This window comes from Helicoverpa armigera, chromosome 18, assembly GCF_030705265.1.
Source record: "Helicoverpa armigera isolate CAAS_96S chromosome 18, ASM3070526v1, whole genome shotgun sequence".
Classification (NCBI taxonomy): domain Eukaryota; kingdom Metazoa; phylum Arthropoda; class Insecta; order Lepidoptera; family Noctuidae; genus Helicoverpa; species Helicoverpa armigera.
The window spans coordinates 4,677,323-4,705,146 of record NC_087137.1 but is presented as its reverse complement, the minus strand read 5'-3'; the positions used below and the strand labels follow the sequence as shown (position 1 = coordinate 4,705,146).

The 27,824-nt window shown below is 35.7% G+C and overlaps 3 protein-coding genes across 10 annotated transcripts in view; 1 reads left to right on the top strand and 2 right to left on the bottom strand.

The window, feature by feature from the left end:
• Positions 1-356: 356 nt before the first annotated feature.
• Sdha (Succinate dehydrogenase, subunit A (flavoprotein)) lies at positions 357-20,493 on the bottom strand. The gene is made up of 13 exons (XM_021333495.3): positions 20,294-20,493; positions 17,709-17,964; positions 17,348-17,421; positions 15,086-15,261; positions 13,813-13,965; positions 11,626-11,783; positions 9,210-9,374; positions 7,961-8,160; positions 5,661-5,858; positions 3,183-3,327; positions 2,735-2,970; positions 1,610-1,785; positions 357-1,175 (listed from the first exon to the last, which is right to left on the bottom strand). The coding sequence occupies exons 1-12, from the start codon at positions 20,339-20,341 to the stop codon at positions 1,630-1,632; spliced, it is 1,965 nt and encodes a 654-aa protein (XP_021189170.3). The 5' UTR covers positions 20,342-20,493; the 3' UTR covers positions 357-1,175; positions 1,610-1,629.
• A 1,328-nt stretch (positions 20,494-21,821) lies between these two features.
• On the top strand, positions 21,822-24,842 carry LOC110375415 (transcription initiation factor TFIID subunit 11). Of its 2 annotated transcripts, none has more exons than XM_021333508.3 (5): positions 21,822-22,026; positions 22,120-22,221; positions 22,458-22,899; positions 23,118-23,302; positions 23,486-24,842. In XM_021333508.3, exons 1-5 carry the CDS (start codon positions 21,975-21,977, stop codon positions 23,617-23,619), a joined length of 915 nt encoding a protein of 304 aa, XP_021189183.3. In that variant the 5' UTR covers positions 21,822-21,974; the 3' UTR covers positions 23,620-24,842. The 2 variants fall into 2 exon arrangements, with proteins under 2 accessions (XP_021189183.3, XP_021189182.3); XM_021333507.3 differs by having other exon boundaries at positions 21,824-22,026; positions 22,117-22,221.
• LOC110375414 (putative uncharacterized protein DDB_G0282133) overlaps positions 24,069-27,824 on the bottom strand; it is a 30,168-nt gene continuing 26,412 nt past the window's right edge. For 5 of the 7 annotated variants that reach the window (XM_021333504.3, XM_021333499.3, XM_021333503.3 and 2 more), the window contains 3 exons: positions 25,876-27,447; positions 25,537-25,766; positions 24,069-25,397 (listed from right to left, as the gene is read on the bottom strand). In XM_021333504.3, the coding sequence (XP_021189179.2) occupies positions 25,195-25,397; positions 25,537-25,766; positions 25,876-27,447 (2,005 nt within the window). In that variant the 3' untranslated portion in view covers positions 24,069-25,194. The remainder of the gene's footprint in view (positions 25,398-25,536; positions 25,767-25,875; positions 27,448-27,824) is intronic. The other 2 variants (XM_021333506.3, XM_021333500.3) reach the window with 2 other exon arrangements.

The following is a 27,824-nucleotide window of genomic DNA, read 5'->3' as shown; positions in this document are numbered from 1 at the left end:
TTGTAAATTATCTATATTTACTTTCTTTAATAAGATCATATTTATTTTTTAAATAAGTTGTCTTATTTGTCTTGGAGCAAGTTATATATTATTTGAGAAGAATTCAATCAATTTAAAAATATTTAAAAAAACGTGAAAGGCTCCACTTCTCGCCAGCTCTATAGGTAAGAAAAAACGAGACAAGAGATCTAGCCTGACTTAACTGTCCACCAGATCTCGGGGTTATTTGAATATGGTATTCCTTTGTTTTCGGTTACCATTTCGGTTGGATAAAATTTGGCACACAGCTAGACAGACAGTACAGTACAAAGCCCAGTAATTACGTAATTTATAAAATAGCAGTAAAAACACGAAAGAAAGGTGCTGTTTCTATTATTATTTATATTTAATATTTTATACATAATTGTCTTAACATCTACACAGTGTTGTACATTCTTGATTTGTTTAAATTTCATTGTAATACTGAACATGAAATAAAATTTTCACAACATATTTAACATTATTAATTTATTTATCTTAAAATGCGTTACAAAGATACTAACCATTACAAACACTAAGAGAAACTTAAACAGTTTGAGACAAAACTCGGCATTCCTGTTTAGCTCTAGATTGTTAAAATATTTTGACAGAAACGACGATTCTCGTAACTAAAATCCCCACGGAGAAACATATCATATCAAAAATCCTGCCAGATAAAGTTGTTCCATTATTAAATTGCAGGAGTACTTTGTATACAAAAGGGGTGCTCATCGGTACCATGCGTCAACAATACATTTCTTAAGTACCTGGGGGCTGCTGAAGCCAGTATAAATAATATAAAATCATAATAAATGCTGATATTTATTATTAACGAAATATATAACAATATATTTGTCCATGATTAAAAATAAGAGCCAAGTATCAATATGAACAGAGACGTTACATCTGGCACAATAACATTTGTACTGTAGGACGATATCGGAACTTGCTTCGAGTGTTAGTTGTGTTTACGTTTGTTTCATTTAGAGAGTATTGTTTCTGTAAAAGATTGTTACGCTTAAAACCATGCTACGCTAAAAATAAATAAACATAAATAGTGGCATTTGAATGAACACTAAATGGGCAGGGCAGAGTCGTGCGTTGACAATACTGAACAGCTCAGTCAGCACCCGTGTTGAGAAAATTATAATTAATACCTGAAAACAAAAGAATAACAAAATCAGCACCAGCCTATATTTTTCATTTGTCTTGTAATCCATGATCTTATGTAATATTGACTATAGTTACTTTCCATCATAGGCTACTTGTGGTGGCGTAAAGTGATTTTCTATACTTAATTAGCATAACATAAAGTGATAAATAAATATAACATCCAGCTATAAACTGTAACGAATTGGCTTAGACCTAAAATTAAAACTTTCTAATTGTAGGATTTTTGTAATAAAGCGACATGAATAAATACATGTAATTTTCTTGAGTCTTTTCGACCCTCTTGGGAGTTAGAACGACTCACAGTTTAAGGAAACTATATTTAATTCGTCTTGCACATAATTTACAATGGCGCACTGAATGCCTTAGGCGTTCTCTACTAGTCTACCTTTGGGTGGCGTTTATATTGTGTTATACTTACGTAACGTGAACTAGGAACGTCTAGTAAGTCCTGATGACGGGCGGCACAGTCTTGCACTCTTGCGCGTCGAGGGTCTGGTCGATAACGGGTCTGTACGAGAGCTCCGTCTTGCCTGTAGCCGGGTCTGTGGTAGCCAGTGTGTGCTTTCTCCAGTGTTTCTCGAATGGCAGCTTTGTCTGTATGGCAATTATAGGTAATATAACATTTTTAGTACTGGTATCAATCTTAATTGTGACCAAGTGTAAGATCTTTATCAGTATAATCCTGCCCTTATCCCAATTGTACAAGGTTTTTTTTTTACTTCTTTCACGATATAGTTACCGGCACGGATATTGAGCTCTCGGCGGAAGAGTGGGGATCGCTTTGCGCACTGTACACGTAAGGCAATAAACCAATAAATCGCTTCTGCGCAGGTGAAGGTCAGGGCTGAATATCCGAGCCGATAACTATACCATCACTGATTTATCAAATAGGTTGGCGATCAAAATGGTGAATTCTATACGCTTCTGATGAACGTTTAAGACAAAACATATTAGAAAATCGTATTATATAAATGTACGATATTTTACTTTCATACTACATAAGAAATAAATATATGTTAATAAAAAAATAATAATATTGGTTTCTTTGTCTACTTTATGGCTGGTATTAAACTGGTTTATGTGATAAAAAATAGAAGTGCGATCGCGGAACAACGGAATCAAACAGGTTTGTATTAAAACATAGTGTGACTATCAGTTGATAATAATATAACCGCCAATCGCGATACTTATGATACTAATTTGCACGTCGAACATAATTTATCACTGTTTTAAAGTAACATTAATTGTGTAACTAATAATGTCTACATTCGCACATTGATTGCTGTTACTCCTAGAGTAGATCGGTATTTTTCTCGCGATTACACCCCGTGATAAGGGCAATACTGCTGCTAAGCTATACATTTTCATGCTTTCCGCACCCGGATAAATTACCTTATCAAAATGCGTTCAGTAGGTAGTAGTTTTTGCTTGAATATCACAAACATCGCCCACCTTTGCTACCTCCCCTCTACCCCTTGACAACCATTTTTCTAACAAATAGATAATTTCTTTCATGCTATATCATATCTGATGATTATCATACCTGTCCTTCCAAAGGTTTGGAATAGTCGAGTTCATCACGACGAGTCTTGAAGTCTTCACGCGCATGCGCTCCGCGGGACTCCTCCCTCGCCAGGGCGCCTTCTACGATCTGTACCGAGTTGATGAGAAGGTTCTGCAGCTCCAGGGTTTCAATCAGGTCGCTGTTCCAGATAAGGGAGCGATCCGACACTTTCACGTCCTTGATTTGCTTGTAGATCTCGTGGATGAGGCGCTGACCTGGTAAAATGAGGTAGTTGGTTGATGTGTTCTGGGGTTGTGGAAAATTCGCTATTGCGCTAAATTCGGGGCTGACTTTATACATAAATATATGCGATATACATATAAATAGGTAAGTAATTAAGCTGCGCTTATCACATAAACGCTATTTTCAATTCCAATTTTAAGTGCAAAGTCATACAAGTCCTAGAAACTCGACAATTATATCATACCTTCTTCAAGAGTGCTCTTCTGTCGGAAGACAGCGGCGTTGGTCTGCATGCACTTCTGCATGCGCAGGCGCAGTTCCGCGGTCGAGATGGAACCGTTCGCGTGTCTCACGCTGTCCAGGTTAGCAATGCTAGCCTCGCCGGTCGACTGTACAAATACATTTAAGATTAAAGTATAGGATAAAGACGAATATTATTATTATTGAGACGAAGATTTTGTTTTATAATGACAAATTCATGAACAAAATTAACATCTGTCCATGTATTTTAAAGGGTTGATCAATATCAATCCTTAAAATACTGAATTAAATATAATTTGAATTCATAACCTGTACTTTTTACCACAAAGGTTCATTATGTGCAGTTTTTGCTATCATATTCCTTGTTCTCGTTGTATATTAATTCGTATATCTAATAGACCTGTTTAATGATATTAACATGAGAGTCAAGATTTATAAATTATACTGATCATTGCTGAAAAAATGATTATCATATAATATTCTAATAGTTATTATATAGGAACAGTGGTCAGATAAAGTAGTCAGTGAACTGGTGACCACTTTTCTCTCGTTCTGATTATCATTAAGTTTTTGTAGACGATAGATATACGTTCGATTACCACGCTCCGCGTTAGTGCGTAAGTGCGCGAAAGAGTTAAGAAGGTCAAACTGTAGTATAGATAAGTGGGGTTATGTATATGGTTTGTCTGCCTTTTTCCATCCGTCGGTGTCTGTGTAACAAGCGGGGTGATAAGCATGTGTTTCATATCTAATTTGCACTTTGTATCTATTGTGTTGTTTGGATATTAAAGATCGTACTTCAAAAAGTATTTTTTTAATAAGATTATTAGAATCCTTATGATGAGCCCTTTAATTTGATACCCATATTGCGGATCACGTTGTTGTTTTTTACTTCTATCTATGTATCTAGCGTCTCCATATTGGTTTGTTATCTAGGAACGCTTGGGTAATCGCGACAAATCCAAGTATTGGATTACCTGGTAATTCGTTCGGGCGTTTCGAAGATATGAGGTAATAAGGTCACATGCAGTCATTCGACTTACTGAAACATAGCCTTTCTTTGCAGTCGATTAAAACGTTGTTTTCTCGCCAAACTATCAGACTCAAATGATTACAGCACTGTTGCCTCATATATTTCCTGATTCCACCTACGCGCAGTTTAAAGTCGACGAAAAAAAAACAACATTATCCAAAACCGGCTTAGCAAGTAGCGTTTTTATTATCACACGTGGATTATACAAAAACAAAAAACGGGCGCCCGATGAGGTGGAAAAGTTTTCGACGCTATCGGAATATTTTGAATAGGTACCTACTTATATTTATAAAGTAAGTTGCAGACGATCATTGATTTAACCATTGTGTATGAATTTCATCATATTGATATTTATTGCTAAGAGTGCGATTCTATTTTTGGAAGCAGTCGCTAGTGCATATCGTTTATGTATTTGTTTATCTTTATTGGCCAACCATCAATTGCTTATTTACACTAATCAAACTAAATAAAAAAAATCCTCAGCGTCTATCCAGAGTTCTTCATTAGATAATTTATATTAAAAAAGAACTGGATTTTGCAAGGACTGAGAAACAATAAGTGACACAATGAAAGTTCTGACAAAATCCGTCCAGCCTTTTTAGGGATTAATGTTGTTTTGGTTTATGTACCGTGTATATACGCACTTAGTAAAAAGGTTTTTTTTAATATCTCAAACAGACACTATCATCTATAATTTTATTCATTTATACAAATGTTATTTTATTAAGTCTTCTCAATTGAGGTTCAATAATGGTTCTTACAAGATATAGTTTGAAATATTTATAATTTCCTTCATAGATAACTCGACGTTATACTTTGTTTACTGTTTTCAATTTCATTGTTTACGGTTTATGTTATCAGTTGAAATCGAAGGGTGTGTCTGAAAATATTCCGTGACGTAACGCGTGACGAAACATACGATATGATTTCTATGACACATTTACATAATTTCTCTGTTCTTAACAACTACCACTCTTGCGCAATAAATTGCTAGTATTTCTGAGTAATTTATTACTTTCAAAGGGGCTGAATTTTAACAAAAGCTGTCTGGTCTTCAAATAAATAGGGTCTTTTTGTTCGTTGTAGCGTTTTGTTTCTTAGGTAATATTTTGTATTGAATACAAAAAAGTTGTTGTGTTGCTTCGTTTAACCGCTTTAGACTAGGAAGTGGTCAAACACGTTTGGTCATTTAAGGTAACCTGCTATTCACTTTACATAAAGTTATATGTAAAGTAAGCTCAAAATATACGTACTGAATCTTATTTTGTCTGTAATTGTCCGTTTCAAATTTGGCTAACTTCATACAGCCACCATTTACAATATTTATATTATTGTTTTATGATGTGGTCAGCGTTTGACTGTTTCATTTTATTCTATCTTCCGTCAAATCATCTTATTCCTTCAATTCCTAACTAAGAGTATACTTACGTCCTTAAGCGGTGCTTGCGCATCACCCGGCTTGCTGGTTTCAGCGACGGTGAGAGCGCAGGCGCGGCCGAACACCACGATGTCCAGCAGTGAGTTGGCTCCCAGACGGTTGGCGCCGTGCACGGAGGCGCACGAGGCTTCACCCGCGGCGAGTAGGCCGGGAACCACGCGGTCTGCACCGTTGTGATGGGTGATCACCTGATAGAACAAATTGCCATATGTTATGATTATCTTTTTCAGGTCTCCCTTCCCAGCAAAGACACATAAGAAGTGGTGAGGGAAGGGTGGGCGTTTTGGGGACAGACTTTTGTAAATTTTTGACGTTCAAAAAGTGCTGTTTTGCAGCCAAGTTTGAATAAATGATTTTGATTTTATTAATAGGGTAGTGTCCAGGGTCGAAATAATGAAATAATATTTAGTCCGCTTTTTAGATAATCAAAAAATATTGGATACGTATTTTTTGTTTTTTTAATTAAACATAAAATGACAAAGATAATACGCTTCAAAAATTAGGAGTGGGGGCCTTTTACGTCACAGTCTCCTGAAAATTGTAGCAACTTGTGACGTCACACTCAACTTTAACACGCTATATCTTAACAAGTTCTGATCCAATTTAAAAAAGAAAAAATACGTATCGCTTAATTTTGGACAATCTACAAGGCGGACTAATTATTATTTTTTAGGAAACTACCCTATTACCACGTTTGCCCAAAAAGGACAAGCGATTTCAGACAGAGTCGAGGCTTTCTTTAAGGTACACGAACATTTATCTATTATTTGAAAACGCACAAGAGCAAGTACATGGAAAATTTAAATAAGCATATTCGAACTTGAAAAAAAAATTGCAAAATCTCATACTCATTAGGATACTTATCTGTAGGCTCATTAAAACTATTGTTTACAAAAAGTTAATCCAATGATTGATAGGTAGGTATTCTTTGTTTCATAAAAAAGCAGACGCAATTACGATTTTATCATATTTTCCTGTTGACGTTTTCTAGAGTGAATCTACCTCATATGATAACATATGTTCTAGTTATTGTGAATGCGTACAATTGCCCTTAACAGTAAGTACCTAGATATAATGATATTAGTATGTTCTTTGTAATGTTCGAGTGGAACGCGCCAAAGGGTTGATAGTTCAATTAATCATTATGAGACACGAGAGTCAAATGAATATATCATTTGTTTACTGTCAAAGAGAATACTCATAAAGCTGACCTCTAGGTGATAAGTACTACTTATAATTTCTACTATAAACTGTGTGTCGTCGCCTTTTATCCATATCCTGTTCGTGCATCATAGATATTCTGGAATATTCAGGAGATACTGACTGGCTATTTCATCACCTCCGTAGTGACGTCACTATATACTATCAGTCAGATTGTGTTCTAATTTTGAAAACAATAATAGATGTCGTATGAAGCTGTCTGTTGCAATAATGCGAGTTGAAGTGAAAGGGGCGGCAGTTTTAAGCACCACTTAAAATAAACGAATACTGAGCATTCAGGCAAGGAGGAAATACGAATGTTGAAATACTTAAGGTCCATTGCAGACCACATTTTTGAACGTGTGTTGTCAGCGCGTTTTTATCCTAAAATACAGTTTAGTACATAGGCCTAAATGGTGCGTAAAATGTCTGCAATATTTGTTGAGTTGTTTATTTAGGCTGCCATTAGTCATTCTACTTAAGCAGCATTATCTCGAAAGGTCATCGCCCGGCTTAATGAGGATTTTATTCGGAAATTATAGTTTTAACTCAGATTTTTATCAGGTAGTTCTAATTAAGACTTTGTATGTTGTGAACGATGTCTGTATGCAGAAGAAAGGCAGTATTTTTGACGAACGAAATCATTTTAAAACTATTAGTTATTTTTATGATTAAGTTAAAAATAGGGCATGAAATTGAATGTGAAACAATTTAGCACCACCAAAATATGTAAACAAATAAAATTATGATTTGCCTCAATATACAGAACTTTAACAATCCTATTCCAAATCAACAACATAATTTTAGTTGTTTAATTCATCTCTTTGGCTGAACGGTTATTTAAACAACTTGGCTGCTCCACATACCCTATTACTTTTTAGCATATTATTGAAAACAGAACGTTCTTAAAAACTCAGTAACCAACACCAGAAAAGAAGTAAATTCTACTTATATCATCACCATCATCCTCCTGCCTTTTACCCAATATTGTTTGGTACGGCGCAGCATGTTTTTTCCTTCCATACTATTCTGTCAAGTTCTATATTTTTGACAATTATATATAAAAAAAAAACATCAGTATCATACATACCTCTCCGCGGAAGTTAGTAGGCGTGCCACCCATGTTGTAATGCACGGTGGGGAGCACCGGAATGGGTTCCTTCGTGACGTCAACTCCTGCGAAGATCATGGCTGTCTCCGAGATACCGGGTAAGCGCTGCTTCAGCTGTTCCGGGGGCAGGTGGTGCAGTTGTAAGTGCACGTGGTCTTTCTCGGGACCGCAGCCGCGACCTGAGATAGGGAACATAGTTTAGTACTTTGGTGGAGGGGTAAAAATCATAGCAGTGGTGAAAGAGTCAAGATCCATTAATTGAAAGAAAAGGTCTCTGTTGCCAAGAAATAAACAAGAAATGAATCGTTTATCTCATGAAATTATCACCAATATTGTCATCCGTAAGCAAATTATCTCTTCATTCTATAAGAAGCAGCCATCTAGCTAACGATAACTCAAAGGCAGGCAAATGTCTACCTACGCATACAAAATGCAGATTTTAGCTGTTGTAGTACTCAATTGTTTCTTGTAGATTTCAAAGCGTCATACAAACCATCAACAACAACATTAAGCTAAACTTTATGAACTCAAGCATAAGTTTGCATTCAATGCTGTTTATTACACAATAAAATGTGACATAACGGGGTTTATAAAGCTCAATAATAGTTGCGAGCAGGTGTGAAGATATAACGATAAACCATAAACTGGCTTAACTTGCTATTGTTCATATTGCATAACAGTTATAGCTGCGGTTAACATCGTTTATATTAAGTACTCACGTGAGGTTCGTGAGTCACTTATAGTGTTTACATCAATTAAGGTGAAACCGCAATGTACTGCTATAAGGTTTTACCCAGAAACGTTTATTTTGTTCAATATCAGATAAAATTTTCCGGTAAGATGTCTGCCTACTGGTAATTGCATACCTTCTATGAAACCCCAACGAATTAAATGATACCTATGACTAACTTTTATGTTTTATATTATATAAAAAATTATATATTGATATACCAAAATTAATTATCATTCTTATGGGTATCAGATAACATTGTTAACATGAATTTTCAAAATATATTTTCATCCCAACCAAACGTTATTCACAATGTTCAATAGTGAATAACAACGTTGAATGGCGCTCAAACAGCTATTACAGCTAACAAAAGTCTAGGCGACTTATCCAGTTTTTCAATCAACTCACCTACCTATTTATCAACATCCTAAGATTTATTATTATTTATTTATTTCTCCTAAAATCATATAATTCACAACAAAAGCAAACAAGACATACCTTCCATGATCTCGACAGTCATAGCCCTTGACACAACGTCACGGCTAGCCAGATCCTTAGCGACGGGAGCGTAACGCTCCATGAAGCGCTCGCCCTTCGCGTTCACGAGGAAACCACCCTCACCACGGCAGCCCTCGGTCATCAGGCAACCGGCTCCGTAGATACCTGGGACAATGTATAAGGATATTGTTAGTTATGGAATAGAAATAGTACACTATTGTGTGTGGCAGTGTTAGAACAATAGCTAACCATAGGCTTTATGCGGAACGGCTTATCTGCCTTTTAGGAGTATTCTAGAAGTTTATTTTTGTGAAAGTATACAAATTAGTAAATATCAACCACGCATTTGTAGACAATAATCATTAGAGGTGATAGATAGTTTCATTGTATCATCTACGCCGTCGACTAAAATGTATACTTATGTTTATTTTTTGTAACATTTACATTACATGTATTCTTTCAATCATCTGCTTATTTTTTACCATGTATTACAATTTCAATCTCCAATTCTAATCAAGAAGAATCTACGATATAGGATATGTACTGCATATCTGGCTTCCTTGGGATTCAGCCAAATTTTTCCAAGTGAATGTAAATAAGAATGTTATTTAGTCTATTATAGGCGCTTGCCAAAAATAGATTTTTGTACTCTCAAGGTTAGAAGCATTTTGTAAGTTTTGGTCAATTATATAAATACCGTATTATTGTCTGTTACATGTTACTATATACATACGACGCAATTACGTCTGGAGGTACAACAATGGCAGTTTTATCACTGATAAGACTATCAAACGTTGATTGTGTGATATATCGTTTAATCGTCACGGCTTAGACCATAGAATATTTTGAAAAATACTTTTCAATCTGCCTCTCAAGAAACAGGAGCTTCTCAATTCGTTATTTTTTTGGGGCTTCTAATGTGGGAACTATGAATGTATGGTTTTAGAAACGAAACAATAGTTTATCTGAACTGTTTACCAAAACGCGCGATAACATCCGGCACAAATTGATTAATGTTTTAATAGCCCTTTTGAATATAAAAAATATTTTCATTGTTTCAAACAGTCCGCGGAAACGACATAGATATCGATTAAATCTCAAAAGTTTTGAGAACAATGATAGAATGAATGTAAATATTTTGATATACATAATATATTTTTGTATGGCTATCTAATTGGTACATGGCCAAATAAACACTCGTGTTCGTTGAAAGAAATTGTCACATGATTGTGACGTCACTCGCAATTCTAGCAATAACGATGTATTTTCTAAACAGGAAACGGACAATTGCAAATATCTATTGTTTGACTTTTGATTCTCAGTTTTAAATGCAATTGTAGGAAATTGTGGTTTCCTTTCAACATCACGGTTATTTGAGATCATGGCTTGTTTGTATTGAGCATTTTCCAATATTCAAATTGGCATATGGCGGGAACATTTTGGAGATAAAGCATCAAACAACACTAGTAAAGAACTAGCTACCAATGAGTGTCAGAGAAACGTTTTTTGAACCAATCCTAAATCACATAATAGGATAGGAGAAGTAATAATAAATATGAAAAAGATAATTTTCTTCAGAGTGTATAAAATTTTACATGATCTGGGAACAATTATCTGGAAAATTATAACTTTATTATAAGTATTTAACATTTTACAGGCGTGTCGTTAAAATACTATTGTTTTCAACAAGTGCCAGTCGCGTATTTCCGACCTACGCTAACTAGGTATAGATTGGTACGGATATAACACGTAGGTACATAGTTGTTCCGCGTCCTCGTTTTGTAAAATATTTGTGGGCAATTTAAAATTGTGCCATTAGCTCATATGTTCCATTTTTCAGACATCTTAAAATAATTAACTACATTTACAGTTTGAAAATGTTTTTCCACCATTATTGCATTACCTAGACCACGGATTCGGGACACCCGTACCATATTGTTATGTGATTATAATATTAACTATATTTCATATTCCATATCACCACTTTAGAATCAACTTGAATAGCTCAAACTTTAGTTATTTTGATTTTAGTCTAGTTAGATGGAACAATTGTATGAAGGTTTGGGATGAATGGTCTGGCTGAAAAGCCTATGATCAACAGTAAAGGCTAATAAGCGATTTAGTGAAGGTGATATACTGTAAAGAAAATTTATCAAAACCTTCCTCATTAATCACTTTGGGAGTGGAAATCTTCTGCGAGCAATATGCCCCTGATGAGGGAATATCAGGATGTCATTATCATCATCATCCCACAGACATAGTGGAGGACTTTGTTTTACAATAGGTATATACTTTCCACCACAACAACAACAGTAATCAGAGCCTTCTCTACGTAAGAAGTATTTCTATACCCAACATTAAATACACTAACACTCAACCCTTTTTTTACAACAATCGGGTAAAATGCACTACTAACCAGTAGGATGGAACTGCACGAACTCCATATCCTCATTCTGCAGGCCAGCTCTAGCCGCCATGGCTGTGCCGTCTCCCGTGCAAGTGTGGGCTGAAGTGCAGCTGAAGTACGAACGACCAGTGCCTCCGGTCGCGAGGATCGTGTTCTTGGCTTGGAACCTGTCGAAAAAGTGTAGTAAATAAGTTAGAATTGTATTTATGTAGCTGTAGTCTTGATTTTGGTAAATAAAGTCTCTACAAAGAATAGCACCGAAACTATTTGAGTATCAAAAAGAAACATCATATGGCAGGACATCTGCCCTCCAGGAAGTTATATTGGAAGGTATATACCTTACATGTACCTTGATTATTCCTTGGAATTAGGAAAAATTTACTGCTCACTGAATATGTCCACTATTTCTTTTAGAAGCATATTTAGTTTAGTTAGCAAGTGCGTTTATAACTTTTAATTTAATAAGTATGTCTACTATGGAATAATTCCTTTACTCTTGAGAAATTAATTAATGCATTCATTATGGTATTAGAAGCGTGGGAAATAACTACCCACCATAAAATAAAGGCCCACCAATGATAACACAAAACCTCAATCTTGAAACATAGCTTTTATCGTGGCGTCATGTCTTCTTATCTATCAATCACATGTGATTTAACTTTGATAATTTTATCAACGTCATTTATATCAAAGGTATGTCAAAATACAAGGCTCTTTTAGTTATATAGAACTTAGGGCTGATTTTCAATCAACAGTTAAACTTCTATCTGGGGAATAAATATGGCGGTTTTACATATTTTCTATACAAAATCGTCAAACATACTCGTCAAATAACAGTTATCTGGCGATTGGAAAACCAGCGCTAAATGTTTTTTTTTTGTGATTTACTATACCTACATATTACGTTTTATTACAGTAATTAAGAGACTAGAAAATTTAAAGCTGGCTTCAATTGTATGACTTTACATGGACTACAAGTAACTATGATGGTGGTATTGTCATTGTAATTAGATTACATGAGCGTACCAGCGTGACGCATTGTTTTAACAGTGATTAGTTGCGTTTACGCAAATAGACACCTTGTATGGATAATTTAGAACAAAAGCAGACCAGTTGAGACACTGCAACACTGACCCAACATGGCGCTTGGCATTTTGATAAAGCTAATATGAAATTTAGCGAGAAAGGCAATTGCGCACACAGATAATATCTGATAATGATTTTCAAAAATAAAATACAAAACAAGATAATCAGGAATTTACGTAAAAGATTACTTTTTTGTTTACAGATGCAACTGCGGTAAGTTACATTACTTTAGCTAGGCTACTTTAAATTACTTGTCTCCTTAAGACCTAGCTAGACTATAATCCTTGAAAAGGTAGGTACACTTAGGCCATATTTCACTGGCTATCCACACAATGCAATCGTAATTCTTAAAGTTCATAGGACTATTAAAACGATAACAATGTAGAACAATCACGTTTGTTGTAGAAATATAACCTATGATTATCTATGTATATCTAGGTTCATAGCTACATAAGCGTTGCTCGTTACAAGTAAAGTTAGCAAGCTAAAGACAAGTATTTAAGGATGTTCTGTTCCAAATCTTATAAAACTTTTTACCATAGGTGCATTTTTTGTATATTTTCATAGTAAATAACATCAGATTAATGCAGCAGAACCATTAAATCATTGCAACAAAAATACAACATCGACAGTTCAATGACCGCCGCGGGATCTATTAAATGACATAAAAACTGCATTTGGTCTAGCATCTAGCTGTATTTTAATACAATAGTCTAACTGTACCGTTATTATTGTTTGTTGCTTCTCACGCTACGCTCATTTCTTGAAGAGAGTTCATGGCAATTAATGTATCTATTGCATGTATGTATACTTTTATTTGTAGGTTTACATTATTAATTTATTTAGCGAACCTAGCATTACGTGAATGTGCTAATTGTAATTCACAAACTTTAGGATTGGGAGTTATTTCTGGTATAAAATGAACTGGTAGGGTGCCCAAAAAACCTCCCAAAATAAAGATTATTCACTTCGAACCACCCGAAACCTTCCATAACTTTAAGTATTTTTGCCATAGCAATTTACGTCAGTGTCTCAGAGATAAAATGTCACAGCTGTACTTAAAATGGACTAGGGTTTTAGTCTACGGCGGTTTATGTAATAAAACTTCACCTGTGTAGTGTTCCATCTTCAAGGTTAATGGCAATACAGCCTTTGCAGACTCCATCCTCCATGAGAAGGTCCAGTGCGAAGTACTCGATGAAGTACTCGCAGTCGTATCGCAGAGACTGGCCGTATAGGGTGTGCAGCAGTGAGTGACCCGTCCTGAACAAAAGAGGAATAAGATCAGTTAATTATTTTAAAAACCGGCCAAGTGCGAGTCGGACTCGTGCACGAAGGGTTCCGTAAATTACAGTTAAATCAACCTATCTCAAAAACTATAAGAGATACTTTGATCAAACCAAAAATCGTTGAAAGAGTTAATTAGCATGCATCACCTCTATTTTTTTTAGAATTTTATACCCCGTAGTTATAAAAATAGAGGGGGGGGGACATACTTTTTACGACTTTGAGAGCTGATATCTCAAAAACCGTTCACTTTAAGAAAAATGTTTTTTAGAAAACTTTATATCATTTTAAAAGACCTTTCCATTGATACCCCACACGGGTATGTACATCGAAAAAAAAAATTTCATCCCTCAGTTACATGTATGGGGGGCCCCACCCCCAATTCTTTTTTTTACTATTTAGTGTCATATTTTTGTAGCGGTTCATACAACACATATTCCCATCAAATTTCATCACTGTAGTACTTATAGTTTCCGAGTAAATCGGCTGTGACAGACGGACAGACGGACAGACGGACAGACGGACATGACGAAACTATAAGGGTTCCGTTTTTGCCATTTTGGCTACGGAACCCTAAAAAATGGGTACATTTATCAAATAGCTCTTTCGAATGTTATTTATGAGATTTTTCGAATCTGTTTCGAGTCGATATAATGGTAATAGCGTAATGTACATTCTTTCAAATCAACTTCAAGGTTAGGTAAACAAAAAAACACCTTCGTTACGTTGCGTAATTACTACGAACATTCGTAAAGCCTTAATAACATGTTCATGAACAATATTTTCAGTAGCTAAAAATATGTGTGAATGAAATACTAATTTGCAACCTGCATAAAAGATATGATTTACATAAATTTTCATTTAATTCTTTCATGATCATGACTGAAACTTGATTTCACAACATACTAAGCGCATACCAATACACTTCATATAAATAAATGCTTGAGTATCATTGGTTTTCACTGTTACCTGTTATTCCAAAATCCATAATTAAGTGCATAATCTAGTAAGAATATGACGGCTCCATGTCCGCTCGTATATATGGATGGAACACCGTATTATTCTGTATTATGATTAGCAGTATAACAAAGTTTACCTATCAGCGACAGCGCAGCATCTATGTGCCTGACCTCCCTTGCCGAACTTGAGTGACTGTCCTCCGAAAGCCCTCTGGTAGATCCTGCCCTCAGGGGTGCGGGAGAAGGGCATGCCATAGTTGTCCAGCTCGATGACAGCGTGCGGGGCTTCGCGGGTCATGTAGTGAATGGCATCCTAGAAACAAACAACAGTTTTCAGTTGTAATGGAAACTAACTATAATAGTAATAATGACTAGGAAAATTGTTTGGAATTGCGTGTGTAATTTTGTCATTAAGTCTACCTGTGCTGTACCTAGCTCGAATGAGTTTCAAGAATTACATAAATAGATATGTTTTGTAGTTCTTCTCAATGTTCGTTTTTTCAGCTGTGTTTTGGTGTTATTTTACAAATGACATAATAATTTGCACAGCTGTTTTACGTAGAATTTTCGGCACTATTATACATTGAAGGAATTTCGAATTAAAAAATGGATCCTGTTGTAATTTGTCCATAGTTTGATTGCTTGAAAATCAAGATTCGTAAGCCTTGCTTCAAGAATACCAGCCATAAGAAATGTTTTATTGCTTCTGCCATTAAATATTCAATCATCATTATATCGGGTGTGTCGTTCACAATCACATTAAATCATATCACATATACTTTATGATATTCTATGGCGAATTGTAAAAAAAATAACCTAATCCATTCAGTGGTTTAGCCACAGGAGTCATTTTTCGTTTTTATAATTTACAACATCATGTGTAAAGCAGAGATAAAGTTAGGAGTATCGTATGTTTTGATCAGTTGACAGCTGTCAGTTTTCAAGGGAGAATTTCAGTTGTTTGTAATGACTGACTTTTATATGGTGTTCTAATTTTTGCACATTTTTATTCCATTTACTTTGTTTGAAAAAAACATTTTTTTATTTTTACAAATTTTTCTTTTATCTTTGTGTTAATCGACATATATTAACCAGTATATTAACGCATTTAATTTAATGTGATTATGAACGACACACCCGATATTTCTGAGCATTATGCCTACTATACTTAGACAAACAATATTGATTTTCTTTCGCTAAGTATTTCTCTAGTTTAGTCTCACTGTCTCAAGGCCAAACAATGGCACCCTTGCGTAACGCCGACAGGGGCGTTACCCGACATTCATGATGGCGTAACCCTAAATTATAAACACAGATTCGAAGACAAAATATCAATTGACGTAAAACTAGATACGAGATAATCTGTAGTGCGCATATTCCTAATCACATTGTTTACCTATCTACTAAAAAGTAAAAGTGAAATTACTCGTTAACTGCTAATTAATAGTGGTCTATAGTCCACAGCAAGTTTAGAATGGACGGAAAATGCCGTAACGTTGATAAAACCTTGTTCAAATACATTTCCGTCGTATTATGATAACACGCATATTTTTCAATGCAGGTTATTGCAAGAGAGAGACGTATAACGCGAGTTGTTATTGCTTTCACGTTGTTTGATGGGAAATCGAACAATCATGCGTAACAACGTAAACTGATTTGATGATTGTGATTTTTAGAATTTCGTCAACATTTTTAATCTCTTTTTTTCTAAGGTCTAAGGGTGTACCTTAATGCCGTATAGTTTTCTGACATAGTGGTTAAGATGTGAATGGCATATATTGTGCCCCTATCCTGCAATGGCTGCTGATAAAAATTATAGCACTGATAAAGGCTGTATGTGGGAGCCAGGTTTTCTTTTACACATACTCAATTTTCAATACAAATTAGATAATTCTAGCTACTGTAAACGCCTTATCAAATAGGATTCTAATTGAACGTCAATAACATGCAATGTCATATGAAAATCTCGCATTGGTTTGCTATGAGTTTTGTGCAAATATTATCTTACAGTGCAAAATATTATTTGCATTACTAATATTGACAATTGACTCACACCATTTCGATAATTGATGTGCAAATAGTCATACAATGGAGACTGTCAATCAAAATTGGTATATGATGTATGATAAACTTTCTGAAAGGATAACAAAACTTCTGAAGACTTATTGTCATCATTTCTCAGAGCTCTGAAAGAATAATGTTTTTACATTTCTTTGTAAAATATTTTGTGTTCAGAATTCCTAGTACATGTTGGTTATGGTTTTGTTAGAAGGCATAGAATAAATTGCTTTTGTAAATAATATTAAACCTCTTTCTATTACGAAGAGTGTTTGTTTTACTATTTGTTTCTAAGGAAATAAGGCTCAAAGTTGGGCATTTTGTTAGAATTGTATTCTCACCTGATCTCCTAGCCAATCAGATCCCTTTACTGTGTCGTACATGTGCCAGAGCCAGCTGTCTTCTTCCATGTTACCTGAAAGACCACATCATGTTACTCCTTAGCTAGATTATCAAGGAAGAACCTCTTTTGTCCTGTCACCATAGACTAAAGTTAGAGGTAAATAAATAGTCAGTGACATGAAGAAGATACCTCAAGTGCAAGTACATACAAGAAATAGTAGATGCTATTTATATTTTCTGAAAGGATTTTTTTGTAACATTCTTTGCTAATTAACAGTGTGACATAGGCCAATGACATAACTATTTTATCAGTAAAAGATAAGATCAACTAATGCAATGTTTATATAATGAGGAGATTACCTAGAGCAGCATTGATTCCTCCCTGGGCTGCGACAGTGTGGGACCTAGTTGGGAACAGTTTGGTGACCACAGCGGTCTTGAAGCCTTCCTGTACAAGACCGAAGGCAGCTCGCAGACCAGCTCCTCCTGCTCCGATGACCAGGGCATCATGCTTATGGTCTATTACAGTGTAGGCTTTGGAGGTATTTGTGTTTGCTGAGGCATCTTTGGCAGCACCCCCAACTGTTAGGTGCAGGTTACGGTATAAATAGGTGGCCTGCAACAATGCAAAACATTTGAATTAAATAGAAATTTAAATTTCATTTGTTTTATTTATTTCTACATATAAAACCCTTTGATCTAAGTTGTTTTGCATGCATAAGAGGTAATTTTTATTAGTGTTATTTGTGTTTTGGATCAATATAAGTAGGCCCTGGTGTTTGGAAATATTAACTACGCATTTTTAGGTGAACTAAAAATACCACATTGATGTCGGTAGAAACGTAGATAAAAAAATGACGCGACATTAGAAAAAAATAACATTTTTGGAAAAGTTACCAAACGTTAAAGTCACCTTCATCGGTCAGTGGGTCGTCTTAGGGGCGGAGTTGTAGGAGTTGGAGTATACGCTTAGGGGCACTATGAGCAGCAAAGAAAACCAAAAAAAAAATTTTTCGAAAAAAAAAAATTTTTGGGACTTAGTAAAATTTTCGTATTTTTTTTTTTTCAAAAATTTGCCGATTTTTTTGCAGAATCGGATTGACCTTGCCTGCAGCAACCATTTACGATCTGAGAAGCATGGCCCTAGGATGCACCGTTTCCGAGTTATGGGCCATTTCCATTTTTCGTATTTTTAGAAAATGGTTTATATTTCCAAAATGGTAGGTCGGACGAGATTATTTTCGGGAAAGAAATTGTTGCTCCACTCGAAAGCCATGACATCGTGTAAAAAAAATCAGCAAAATTGAGAAAAAAAAAACCAACATCAAAAATTTTCTAAGTGTCGGGCGTCGTTTCAGCTTGAGTATGGTTAGGGGCGCAGGACTTAGTAAAATATTCGAAAAAAATTTTTTTTGTCGAATTCGACCATTTTTATTTCAGCAACTGATTTTGTGACTCCTTAGAAAGCGTTTATGATCTGAGAAGCATGGTCCTCCGACGCACCGTTTCCGAGTTATGGGTAATTTCCATTTTTCGTATTTTTAGAAAATGGTTTATATTTCCAAAAAGGTAGGTCGGACGAGATTATTTTCGGGAAAGAAATTGTTGCTCCACTTGAAAGCCATGACATCGTGTAAAAAAAACCAGCAAAATTGAGAAAAAAAAAACCAACATCAAAAATTTTCTAAGTGTCGGGCGTCGTTTCAGCTTGAGTATTGTTAGGGGCGCAGGACTTAGTAAAATTTTCGGAGAGTTTTTTTTTTTCTAAATTTTGCTGGTTTTACACAACAATCTTTGAGTACTAAAACAATTTCCGAAAATCAAATGACCCATAACTCGGAAATGGTGCGTCGGAAATATGCTTCTTCAAAAATTACTGAAATAAAATGGTCGAAACGAAAATTTTACTAAGTCCTGCGCCCTAACAATACTCAAGCTGAAACGACGCCCGACACTTAGAAAATTTTGATTTTCTCAATTTTTGGTTTTTACACGATGTCATGGCTTTCAAGCAACAATTTCTTTCCCGAAAATAATCTCGTCCGACCTACCTTTTTGGAAATATAAACCATTTTCTAAAAATACGAAAAATGGAAATTACCCATAACTCGGAAACGGTGCGTCGGAGGACCATGCTTCTCAGATCATAAACGCTTTCTAAGGAGTCACAAAATCAGTTGCTGAAATAAAAATGGTCGAATTCGACAAAAAAAAATTTTTTCGAATATTTTACTAAGTCCTGCGCCCCTAACAATACTCAAGCTGAAACGACGCCCGACACTTAGAAAATTTTTGATGTTGGTTTTTTTTTTCTCAATTTTGCTGGTTTTTTTTACACGATGTCGTGGCTTTCGAGTGGAACAACAATTTCTTTCTCGAAAACAATCGCGTCTGAGCTACCATTTTGGAAATATAAACAATTTTCAAAAAATACGAAAATTGAAAATGGCCCATAACTCGGAAACAGTGCATCCTAGGGCCATGCTTCTCAGATCGTAAATGGTTGCTGCAGGCAAGGTCAAACCGATTCTGCAAAAAAATCGGCAAATTTTCGAAAAAAAAAATTTACGAAAATTTTTCTAAGTCCTTGCTCCATAGTGCCCCTAAGGCTACACTCCAACCCCTTCATCACATGATGTAGACTTCGAAATGATATAATGAAAGTTAATTAGGTAGCTATTACAAAATGTTACTCAATATTTATTTATGTCCAAAACTAGATCTAAGTATATCAAAGTTTTCATATTTATGTTATGTAAAATTTTAAGCATGTGGTATTAAGGTACACGATGACATTCTACGACTTTCTAAATTTCAATACAAGTACCTTCTCCCAGGTAGTCAGGTGAGAATCCCGATGGTATGCCCAAACATTTTTTTGTACCGTTTATCGATTACATAACGTTCTCACGAATATTTATAAAAATATGATAATGCAAACTTACCAATGAAGCAGGGCTTCGAGAAACAGCTACTTTCATTAATGCACTCATGATGGAACTCTCTGTCCGCACCAGAATACAATTTTTTGTTTTTCGGCAATCAGAAATCACATTCACGAACACTACTCTGCTGCAGCTGTCACAAGTCCGTCACGCTCTTGTCATACTACGGTTGACGTTAATGACGTATCGATTGAGGCCTTTTTAGTGATGGATGGAGGATAAAAGTGTTGTCTTGGCTCGCTCGCCTCACCTCGGTCCCTCACCTATTAAATTATTTATTTCTACCCGACTGCCCGAGAAGTGTTACGTTTTTTACATTTACTTTTTGTATAACAGATTATGACTAATCCTCAATCAATGAAAGTCGTGGTGGCCTAGTGGCTAAAGAACCAACTTCTCTAGTATGAGAGTGTGGGTTTGATTTCAAGTTAGGCAAGTACCAATACCCAGCGGCGGCCCTAGCCATTGCGAGGCTACGTGCGGCAGGTCTATGCGAGGCCCTTTGTCCTACGTGAAGAGTCTGTGTTGCGAGCTAGGAGTTATTTTCTTGTAAATAATAGGACTTACAAGCGGCGCTACTTTCTAGGTTCGGCTAAGTGGAAAATAAAGCACCCGCGAGCGAAGCGAGCGCAAAAATTTTTGAGCTTTGGCTCACTAAAGCACCCAAACTTGTATAGTAAAGGTGAGGTCGCGAGCGTAGCCAGCGCGAAAATTTTTGAGTTTTGAGACATAAAAGTACTCTAATCATGTTAGAATGAACGGTACCGACAAGTGAACGGGCGCGAGCGTAGCGAGCTCGAAAATTTTTGAGTTTTGAGACATAAAAGTACTCTAATCATGTTAGAATGAACTGTACTGACAAGTGAACAGTCGCCAGCGTAGCGAGCGCGAATTTTTTTTAATTGTTTGTTTAAGGACTCTCAAATTAAACTCGGAATTAAGCACAAATAAAAAGAATCCGTGACTGGATCGAGAGCCAGTTTTTGTTACTTAGGTGTTCCAACTTTTTGTTAAATTGAGAACTCAAAAAGTAAACGCAGAATGAATTAGAAATAAAGAAAAAATGCATATATTTTTTCTTGGACCAGATATATATTATTTAATTATTATAGTTTTTTATATTAGTGTGGGTTGTAGCGCGAGGCCCCCCCAAGCGCGAAGCCCTGTGCGATGGCACAGTTCGCACACCCCTAGGGCCGCCACTGCCAATACCAATACAACTTTTCTAATTTTCTATATACTTTCTAAGATCATATATCTTGGACACCAATGAATGACTGTGTTTTGAAGGGCACAGTAAACTGGGATGAGGAGGTCGGAGAAGCAGTCACTCCTAGTAAAAGACTGGTACTGAGCTGGAAGTCGACCCCAACATAGTTGGGAAAAGACTTGGGAGATAATGAGATTCTGACTGAAATGTATACACAAATCATTTATATTCGAATCAATTTTTATCTTTGTGAGACTGTGTTAGCGATTATGTGACTTCTTAATCTGCGTAGTACGTAGTGTAGTCTGTGCTAATTCAGTGACATTGACAGCTAGTCCTTCATTCATTGCTCTTTCTCTTTTCTGCAAAATGCGTAAATATTATGTTACGTTGATATTATTTTCATATTATCCATAATTTAATCGTGACTTTAAATTAATAACATTGATATTCAGTTGTGATTGCATTACAATGGCTGAGAATCCTAGTAGCGATGGTCTCTCGGAAGCTGAAAGATTAAGAGGTGGGTGTTAGAGAAGATTGAGAAATTACTCTATTTTTTCCATAAAAGGCCGGTCTGCATGTATTTTTAATATAAAATGTTTGCTTTTAGAAGACGAATTAGCTCAGGAATTGGAACACAGCGATTCCAATGAAGACGATTCACAAGAGATATCATTAGAAATCGAAGAAAAGTTGTTGAAAGATGAACCAGAATGTAAGTATCTACATCATTCCTTATTCTTATCACTTATACAAATATAATAATGTGGACCAGTGCTTTATAGAAGTAAATAAATAGTTATGGGAATCTCACTTTTTGTGAAAAGTAAACTCACTCAAATTACAAAAAGTTCAGTTCTTTAATGTCTAAAAATATTCTAAAGCTTAAATAGTTGTCTATTTACTATTATATCAAAACTACAGAATAATTATATTTTTTATTTATTTTAGATACAACACTTGTGAACTATGGAGAGAGTACACAAAACCCTAACTTGGAGAGTGAGGTAATAGAAACCTATTCTGACAGTTCCCAGAATGTGGAGACTATACACAGAGCTGACGAGTTAGGCAACATTTACACTGAGAACTCTGACACATTTGTTGGTTCACAACCAGACACTCTCACTGATCAATATGAGCCATATATCAATGAATACTCATTTGATCACTCAAACTTAGATCAGCAGCAAGTGGATATGATTGATGAAAAATATGAAAAATTGGATGAAGACAACAAGGACAATACTATTGTGCCAAATATTAATGAGTTCCAACAAAGTGAACCGGTAGAGTATGAATCTCAGATAACAGAAGAAATGCTGATCAATGAGCGGGAAAGAGAAAAGAAGAGTAAGAAGGAATTGGAAGAGGAGGAACGTGAAAAGATGCAGTAAGTTTAACATATCCTAACATTATGAAAACTATGTTTAGGCAGGCTACTATTGTGTACAGCAGAGCTGTAATAGAAATGACCCTATAAATAAACTATTCACCTACAAACCTCACACTACTGTGGGAGTTATAACAACCTTCTATTGGCGCACATAGCATTACCTTGACATCAACACTAGCTCTGAATCATTCTCAATAAACTGCATTATTTCCCAGAGTTCTAGTATCAAACTTCACTGAAGAGCAGTTGGACAGGTATGAGATGTACCGGCGCGCTGCATTTCCCAAGGCTGCTATAAAAAGGCTAATGCAGACGATCACAGGATGCTCTGTCGGGCAGAACGTTGTGATAGCTATGTCTGGTATTGCTAAAGTATTTGTTGGAGAAGTTGTTGAGGAGGGTAAGGATTTATTTTTATTTAGTTAACACATAAGTATTCATTTATTTGGCTGGTTATATAAGTTATTATTTATACATCTCATCTATGAAACAAATTCCAAATATATAAATAGAACCTATTTTCTTCTAGTTACTGAGGGGCAGGTTTTTAAACTTTCTTTCAAAACATGTTTTTTCTTTTCAGCTCTTGAAGTATTAGATAAGTCAGGAGAAGCAGGTCCGTTGCAGCCTAAGCACCTACGTGAGGCCCTCCGAAGACTTCGGGTAAGAGGCGCCATACCAACAAGAAAAGCACATAAGAGTATGTTCAGACTTTAGCTACTAAACTCTTATTAGATTTGAATATAATTCTCTAACATTTAAGAACAAAACAATAATTATTTTGTAGTTTGATTATGCTGTTGACGTTGTAAATAAATTAGTATTTAATGTTTAAAAGAATTGTGTAAAAATAATGTAAAGTATGATTGCAAATAAGATTTACAGTTTTTTGGTGTCATAAAAATTTATAGGTGCATACCTTCTAAATGAAACTTTAAATGATATAATGTCATTAGTAATAATATGTATAATACTAAGTGCCCTTGAAAAGCAATAATACCTAATTGTTATTATAAAGACCGAATTATATAATTTGAGGAGTTATGAATACTCACTTGTTCCAAACTCTCAATAAAATGAATGCAGCGTCAAAAGTCTTTAATATCGTGTAGAAGGGTTTCACTGTGATTATCACAATATCAGGTTTTAAAAAAAAAACAACAAAGTATCATTATTAAAATGTTAATTTATTACATGATAAAATCGTTATTTTTATTAAAAACAATATACAACAGTAACTAAGGATTAATCAAGTTCGAAAACTTTGAAAATAAAATCAGTCTTGTTAAAATGGCCAACTATGTTGTGGACAAGAGACGTTAATGGAAATCCTTGGAAGGGTAATCAAAATTATTAAAAAAATAAAATGGTATTCGCTAACAATAGCAAATCAAAAATTAAACATGTACACAATATTCCATTCAAAACCCAAATTACGTAAAGAAATTGGCACTTAAAAGTTATTTTTGAAATCATTCAAATTAAGATATTTTTGATCTACCCAATGTTGTTCGTGTATCACAGATATTAATTACAATTTCCAAGGTTACCCTGGCCAGTTCATACATTTTGACAAAAACATTGCAACAGAAATTAAAACTTCGCAAACTAAATAACAGATCATACCAACAGAATCAGAATACAGGATATTATAAATATTTTAGTTAATTATGAAGGCACAAATTAGTTCATAAATTATAGCATTTTGGTAACGTTTTGTAAATAATATTACGTTATTATTTTATAGATACCTTTACACATTACTTTAAGTTGTCAATTTATATCTAGATAGTGGTCCAAGATTCTTGATTTGTGCATACAAATACAGTAGATTTTACCAAGTATAAAAATATACTTCTCAGTTTTGAGGTAAATGTATAACAAATAATTATTAGATTAACAAACAGATTCTTTATTAAATAACGTAATGTGTAATACAATAGTGTATTTTTCATTCTTCGCTACTACAGTTGGTGCATCACCGCACCTTGGTCATCTACAATAAACTCATATAAAACGTTTTAGCACGCAAATTATAGAAAGAACACATTGCTTGTTTGGTATCCTACAAAACATACTCTGACATCTGTACAAAGTGAACAATTAAGTTTAAGTGATACGTATCATCATGATATCAATACTTAACTGTTATTTCGTCAACATCATATGCTGGATGTGGATTGATTGCGGTAAGACACGCGCATGTATCCTCCGCAGTGTCGCGGCGCTAATACTTATGACCAGTACGCCTACATAGAGCGGCACTACTTACACGACTAGAAGTGTACGCCACTAGACGACGAGCCGCTTGACGCCGCACTCGATGCAGAACTTGGCGGTGTCGACGGGGAACTTGTTGCCGCACTCGTGGCAGAAGCGCGAGGGCCGCGCGCGCGCCGGCTCGCGGCGCCGCGCCAGCGACGCCTCCGACCCGCTCGAGCTCAGCGACCCGTGCGCCCGCCACGCGCCGCTCGCGCGGGAACTCGCTCGCGCCTCTGGAACAATATCAATACCAAACATGGTTTTGATAACTGACGTCCCGCATCAGGGCCCTGAAGCCCAATACACCTATACGCACAGCCGATGTCCGGGCTTGATTTTGAGTGGTTACAAATAGGCAACGTATGCACTTACCGCTGATATGATTATCCTGTTCCTTATAAAGTAAGTCTGGCGGCGGCAGTGGTTCGTCCAGCTCCGCCGAGCGCTCCATCGCGAGGAACTCGTCGCTAGAGATGGAGCGCACGTCCTCCTTGTGACTGCCGCTCGAGTCCGAACCCGCCGGGATTTGTTCTAAAGACGTCAGTCCGTTGGGATCCTTGGAAGTACACAGTGAAAGTTTCGATGGAGATATCCTGTTTAAGCTGAAAAGCAATACGGTCAGTTTAGCAATTTAGAATGAAATCTAGAAGTTGCATTTATCAACTGAAGAATTCATAGTTAATATTTTCCCGTATAAAATAAAACAATTACCTGACTAACCTGCTATAAGCTGAATCATTACTCTGCTTTCCGTTCGGCGTGTGGTTCCCATTGGTAATATTTTCAATTTTCTTAGTCTTTCGTTCGGACTTGATTCGCGTCTCTCGTTTTGCCGTACCGTTAAAGCTCATTTCACGACTCAGCTCTTTACTGGAGTGATTTTCGTTCTTCTCATTTTCGTAGAATTTGTCAAAATCTTTAAGGGACTGCATAAGGTCTTGTTCGAGTTGGTCCGTTTTATGGCGACTCTTAGCGTTGTCCATCTTCAGTGTATTCTTCTTTTGAATGGAATCGAGGAGGGAAGTGGATCGTTTCACAGAGGATGGGAAAAGGCTCTCACTGACTACATTGTTACTGCTAAAATTGAGAGACATTGATTTGTTAACTGGGTTCATACCATTAATAACTTTGGGAGACGAGCTAATACTATTGAATTCTGATGTCCTATTGCTGTCGACAAGATCAGACTGCTTAACTATCCTAGTGGTGGAGCTACATGTACGTTTGTTTTCTAGTCTCTGTTTATGTACTTCTTCATCAAATGATGTCATGAATTCTTCGAGATCAAAGTCCTCACACAGAGAATCGTCGTCTCTAGTAGAGGTCTTAGAAGCTATGCTTTGTTCTAGAGAATACATTATTTTATCATATTGAATGCTCAAATCATCATTTGTTGGGGCAGTGGTTTTGCTAATATTGTTATTGGGCTCATCTTTGTGGGTTTTGTTACAGACAGCAGTTATATTATTGTTGACATTTTTGTTATTATTTTGGTTAACAGTATTAAATGATTCAAATCTTTTTGGTAAGTTTTCAGTGGTGAGAAGAGATTCCATACTGCTGATGATATCTGGATTATTTAATATGGTATTAACGTTAATAGGAAGATTGTCATTTTCATTAATGAGTCTCGGATCAATATAGTTACTATCAGTCATAGAAGAATTGTCATCAGCAAGTATGGCATCGAGATTGACGAAGTCTTTCTTTTCATCGTCTCTCTTTATTTTGTCTAACTTAACCGGCTGTTTTATAGTTGTGCGTTGAAAACTATGGTACATTGATGTTGCAATTTTAGGGATTTTTTCTTTAGGTTTTGGTGTGCTATAGCTCGAAGCTGTGTAACTAGAGAACGACCTATTTAAGTTGCTATTTCGATTAAAATAATTCTTTTCTACTGTACTAATGTTTTCCTTACTGGACTTTGTAAATGTTGTATTTAATTTTGGACTAGGTTTTTTGTCATTTCTGTTTAATCTAAATGAGCTGCACCTACCACCAAACGTGTTATTATTATTTTCATTGTTTGTGCTGCCGAAAGATTTCATTCTTTGCAGTGTTGGTGTTTTCTGGTATGTTTTATTGATTGTATCTTTAATCATTTTGCTGTTATCAGATCGAAGGTACGAGGAGGGACCTTTGTCCTTGGCGGGTTGGAGGGCGGGAAGGGTTCTACTATGGTCCTTTGTGGTTTGTATTTTTTTAGGAATGTTTGTGTCGGAGGACATGAGTTCTTTCATTTGCCTAGCAGCAGATACAAATGGGTCGTAATTGTCGTCAAGCCTGTAAGTTATAATAATAAATACAAATATTATTGAGTTCAGTTCATGGTGCATCGGTCATTTTGTAAAAGTTCGCAAAGAGACTTGAGTTTTTTATTTGGTTATTGGAAAATATATGCAAACCTGCACAGATCAGGTCTCCGTAAAAAGAAAACTTACGTCTGTTTGCGAAAATTTATTTATTCATAGTACATATAATAATATGACCTATCAAAAACATAATTCAGTTGAGGGGATTTACCTGGGAAAGGAATGTATTGGTTAAAGTGTAAACAAAGTAATCTAACCTTCTGTTGTCTATTCTTGGCAACTTCAATGGAGGCGCATCAACTGACGATACTGAGTGCCCATCACTATTTTCATTTGAGTTTTGATTGA